The 5,669-nt window shown below is 29.1% G+C and overlaps 1 protein-coding gene across 1 annotated transcript; it reads right to left on the bottom strand.

Moving 5' to 3' along the window:
- Positions 853-2,518, bottom strand: LOC109353636 (probable WRKY transcription factor 27). Its single transcript, XM_019595971.1, has 3 exons — positions 1,683-2,518; positions 1,473-1,586; positions 853-1,384 (listed from the first exon to the last, which is right to left on the bottom strand). Exons 1-3 carry the CDS (start codon positions 2,255-2,257, stop codon positions 946-948), a joined length of 1,128 nt encoding a protein of 375 aa, XP_019451516.1. The 5' UTR covers positions 2,258-2,518; the 3' UTR covers positions 853-945.

Below are 5,669 nucleotides of genomic sequence, written 5' to 3'. Positions count from 1 at the left end.
AGTACCCAACAATATGGTTTTCATGTATCGCGACGCAAAAACTATACTGAGGCCTTTAATGAATACCGTTGATCAAAATCTCACTATCTGAATCCAACGGATCAAATCACAATCAAGGAAATCTAAAGGTCGCAAACACAACTCAAATACTAATAGTACATTATATTAAGAGGGATAATCATTAGAAATTTAAATAAAGTAATTTTAATTCTTATTTTTTATCAATCAAATAAAAGTAACTCAATAAATGGCAAACATGAAAAACATAATAAAATATTGCAAGGAATGAAACTTATGAAATAGAGAATTTAGTCCTTAATTATGATTTAGGAATAGGCTAATCAAATATACAATGGTTATTAGATTTAGATATGTATGATAAAATAATAAATTAAGTTTCAATTAAAAAGTAATAACGATATAGGTAATAGTAGTAATACGGATAAAAATACATAAGAAATGGAGAACATTCACATTTTATATAATTTATTGTTTCGATGTTTTGTGTTCATGGAATAATAAGCTAAACACAATCGAATGTTATCCCAAAAGACATCTTTATTGATTTGCAATTTAAAACTTTACATTTGTACATTTTGCTAATTTATTATTGTTGATTTACACTTGTACATTTTGCTAATTTATTATTGTCGCAACATACCCACACTTTTCAAATAACATATAGAAATGCACTCATAAATGGGAGACAAATAAGATCATCATAATAATAATGAAATTCGAGGTTACCACCTTATGAGTCAATTCCTTACCAATTACATCAACCTTTGAGACAAGTCTATTTAATGATATTTTAAAATCAATATATACACTTATATATTTATTTACACAAAATTAGAGGAAATCAAAATTATATATCAAAAATAGAACTACAACTATTTACAAGTTTTGGCCATTGCTATTTTCAAAGAGAAGAACCGGTCCGGTTCAACCAGGATTAAGCCTCGTATTATTAGAAGACGTTTCAGAACAATCCAGAACCAACCCGGGCACAGTATTCGGACTCAAGAACACAGTCTCTGAAATTCCCATCGAGTTTGGTATCAGAACATCTTCATCATCAGACCCAGATCCCAATTCATGTTCGAGTTTTTCACCATCCATATTCATCGACAGAGATGTTGTAATTGCCTGTGTTGGAGAAACAGCATCAATACTAGAAGGTGACCCATTTTCTTGTGTTTGGTGTAAACGGGTCGTGGTTGTTTTGTTCCGGGTACTTCCAGCGAGGGAGTTCCGGTGAGCGGGTTTTGGGTGCTTGTGTTCTCCGGTGTATGTGAGAATGAACATGTTTGGTTCAGTTGTGCTTCGTTCTACTTGCTTTCTTGCTGCACATCCTTTGCAGCTACTGCATCTATAATAGTTCCTATATAAAGAAATAGATAAAAAAGTTAATATTTATAAGGTAAATTTAGAGAAAAGGAGAAAAAGTGTTTTATGTATTGTATGTATACCTTGGATATGGAGAACCCTTGATGGGTTTCTGTCCATATTTTCTCCATGCCCATAAATCTGATGAAAGGTTATCAGCAGTTACATGGGACACTGTTTTCTTCTGTTGGATTTTTCTGAAGAAAAGTCAAAAAAAAGGTAATGAATTGCTACTATAGAATTTATGAAGTTTTTTTTATTGAAATGAGATAGATGAAAAATGTATTCTTTACCTTTTTCTTGATTTGGGTGTTTGTGTTTGTGTGGTTGGTAAAACCATTGAAGTGGTTTGGGGTACTTGAACATGCAGTTGATTGTGCTGTTTTTGTTCTTGTTGTTGCTGATGCTGTTGTGGTTCTTCTAGGTGTTGTTGTTGTTGTTGGAATATTTCAAAACCAGAAGTGGGTACTCTAATGGAAGTGTAAGTTGTAGTGGGAGAAAGAACAGTGGTATGGTGGTGTTGCTGTTGTTCAATGGATCCTGAAAAATCAGAAAAAATGAAATTGGGATTGATGCTATTACCACTAGTGCTAGTGGTGTTGATGGTGGAGGTGGGGTTAAAGTTCATGAACAATGGATGAAGTTCTTGAAACCCAGTGGTCCTAGGTTGTACAATATTTGTAGGAAAAGAAAATAATGGGCCATTTTCTTGGTTAGCAATAAAAGTAGTAGCTTCTTTTTGTGATGGGGTTCTAGTAATATTTGTGGTGGTGATAAGTGGAGTTTGTGTAGTAGTGGTAGGGGTAGTAAAGGTTGCAGCTTTGCAACTTCTCACTATTGCAAATAGATCCCAATCTTCATGAGCCATTTGAGAATTGAGATTGAGAATTCTGGGTATGCTAAAAGAACACAAACTGTGTTTGTTTGTTTATTTGGTGCTTCTGGTTTTGCCCAATTGAAGGAACTAGGCAGAGGGCAAAAGACTCAGACAGAGGCTGAAAAGAGAGGCATAACACAAAGGACGGCGCTGACTTTTATGGGTGAAATGAAAAAACAAAGTATTGTTTATAGAGAGAGATGAGGGAGCAAGCAAAATGTGATGGTGGAGCACTTACTAACTTGGGCAAAGTCTTAATTATTTATACTAAGAAAATGTGACTATTTCCCAAAGAAAAACTTAGGAAAAGGTAGAGAGAGGAGAGAGGGAGGGCAACTTTTAGTGTCTATTCACATTTTTTATGTCAATCTTCTTTGCCATCAATTATAATCTTTACTTTTTATTTTATGTTATTGTGATTGATAATAATATGTGTGTTGATATTTATTCAGAGGGTTAGGATAAAGTGTATGGAAAATATATGTTTTGTAGTGATCAAATCCATTTAATATATTTCTTATGTAATCTTAATGTGTAATATATTGGATTTAAATCAAATTTTGGATCATCTATATTGATTGATTGCCTCCTCCATTTTGATGATATTTACATTTTGAAATGATGCTTCTCTAATAATTTTATATTCTCCATGATTATATTATTTAGGTGTTAAGATGAATTGTAGCAAAAATGTATATTTTATTGAAAGTGGTAAAATCCACTTGAATGATATTTAAATTTTGAAAGAAAGTTTCTTTACTAATTTTATACTCTTCCAGTAGATCAGTTCAAAAAACATGTTGATAGTAGAAAAGTTACATATGTCACTCAATTTCATGTGAGTAAAAAATGACATATTTGGATAAGCATTTACAAAATATGATTATGAGTGAACTTGATTTTGTCAAATTGTTTTTGGTAATAATCGATTTAAAAAATTGTATCCATGTTTAAATGTTTTCTTCTGTAATCAAATTTATAGGCAAGTTCAATCTAAAGTTTCAACAAAACCAAAAAGTTACCTTTTTGTATTTTACTACAAATGTTATTCTAAATACTCAAAAAGTGATTATTTAAAATTTGCAAAATATGTAAGTAGTAGGAACAAATCACTTTTAAATATTAAAAATGATCGTGGACAGTTGAGAGGTGAAACTAAACATGTACTAAAGAGAAGAATAAAATCAATTATATCATTTCAAGTAATATTCATATATTATAACTTTGTAATCGATCAACAAAGTACATTGTTTTGAATTATCGATTATTCTTTTGTTTCAAAACTTTTGATTTTTTCAATCTTTTTCTTCATGTTATTCTATATCTCTTGATATTTTAAAAACATAATATGTATTTATATTTTACTTTCCAATTATATTTATATTTATTACTCATTTTTTCCACATGATTATCTATTTATTTTAAAATACAGCAAATGAAATTATTTTAGTTAATTTATATTTACATTTCACATCATATATTTCTTAAATACCTACTTAATCTCAAACTTGATCAGTTTTGTAACAACGGAGTAAATCTTTTATATTTTGACTAATCATAAATTTGCTAGAATAAAGTGACATAAGTTTGACAATAATTTTGATGCCTTAAAGAGATGTAAAAGCAAAAGTGTATTTTTCCTGAATGGATTTGTTTTTTTATTATTAATTTTCTGTATCCAGAAAAGGCCAAATTGGGTAGGCTTTTTCGTTGACATTTGGAAAATGTCAAAGGGGACCCAACACACATAAGGACGATGATTCCGATGCTTCATAAAAGATGGCTACCCGACATGGATACATAGCTTATGCGCCACACTTTGTGTCACTTTATATACCATGATCTTGTGATTAGTTGAGAAAATAATATTTAAGTTAAAGTTTAATTTTTAAGTAATTTTTTGACAAATTGCAATATCATAGTACATGAAATGACATTGAGTATGAGATAATAAATTTGCACCAACACTATGTACACGTAGATAACTTCTTCCTAACAATCTTTATTTCTTATATTGAAGCAATGAGAATGTTATATTTTATTTCTGAATTTTTGTATTAATATGGTAATATGTGATTGGCAATGAGAAAATGAATAAAATATTATTAAGAATAGGTGATTCTTATCCCACGTACACATGTTTGGTTGGCTGTACCTTAGTCGTGTTTTTATTGGTGAGTGCGCCTGCTACAGAAAACGTACACTTTGGTAGCAGTAACCCTCTTTGAATATTGCTGACCCAACAAGCACTCCCACTGTCACTCTGTCTTCTTTTTGCATGGCATGTCTTCCCAACGGGCCCACACTCTGCCATTTTCAGTTTTAATTTATTACAAATATCAATAAAATTTGAAAAATATATGGATTGTTTTAATTTAAGAATTTATTATATTGTCATTATTACTATGAATTCAAATTCTTTATACCAGTTATGTATATCAATTAAATATCTAAATATATTAGTATATTAATTAATAAAAAATTAAATGAATTATGTAATTTATTATTAAGAAAAATTCTATTAGATTAATATAAGAAATTTAGATTTCATTATTATTCACATTTTATCATCATTAATGTCCTTAAATAAAAGTAAGAATAGACTATCAGGGATACATATCATATTCATTTTTTAATGTTATGGATTCTTTTTTGCTATAAATCTTTTAATGCTTTGTAAATATTATATTATTTTACAACTGCTTTATTATATTTCTTTTTTACCTCTTTTCTTTTTCTCAATTTTTTAACACGTTCTTCAAATTTATTATTCTTAAACAATGATATTTTAGGTAATATATAACAGATTTTTAGATAAAATAATATTTTTAATATATATAGTTTTAAATATTGAAAGTTTTGAAATTGATGAAGTATAAAAGTAATCGAAATGAGAAATAGGAAAGTATTTTTTTTAATATACAAGGTAGAGATCCATCCCTAGTGTTATATTTCAGCGACAATCTACTAAATAAACTTTGCTGTGAGTGAGAATTGTGCGTGAAACTTCTATTTTTGATATATAGAAAACTCTTTTTGATATAGTTACGTTTCATTTTTTAGTACACATTCGCTCACGTAGACTTTTCCTCGAATGTAAGTGTTAAAGTAATGTTTTGTGTAAATAGGAAGTGAATATGAGTTAAATGAATTGCGAGTTTGTGGGTAGATTTTGAAACTTTGAATTCTTATTTGGATATTAAATCATTTTCTTAAGTTGACAACTAATAATGATATATTATATCTTGCACAAGTTAATAATCAAATCTAGAGCTCGAAAGAGACACTCACATAGTAACACCTGCGCTGTTGACAATTAAATAATATTACATATGAGTATTTAACTTTAATAACGTATGTGAAGTATTTTTACATAAAGTAGAAGATTAATTCAATATTCAAT

Source organism: Lupinus angustifolius, chromosome LG08 (assembly GCF_001865875.1).
Source record: "Lupinus angustifolius cultivar Tanjil chromosome LG08, LupAngTanjil_v1.0, whole genome shotgun sequence".
Taxonomy (NCBI): Eukaryota; Viridiplantae; Streptophyta; class Magnoliopsida; order Fabales; family Fabaceae; genus Lupinus; species Lupinus angustifolius.
This window is presented reverse-complemented; position numbering and strand designations above follow the sequence as displayed.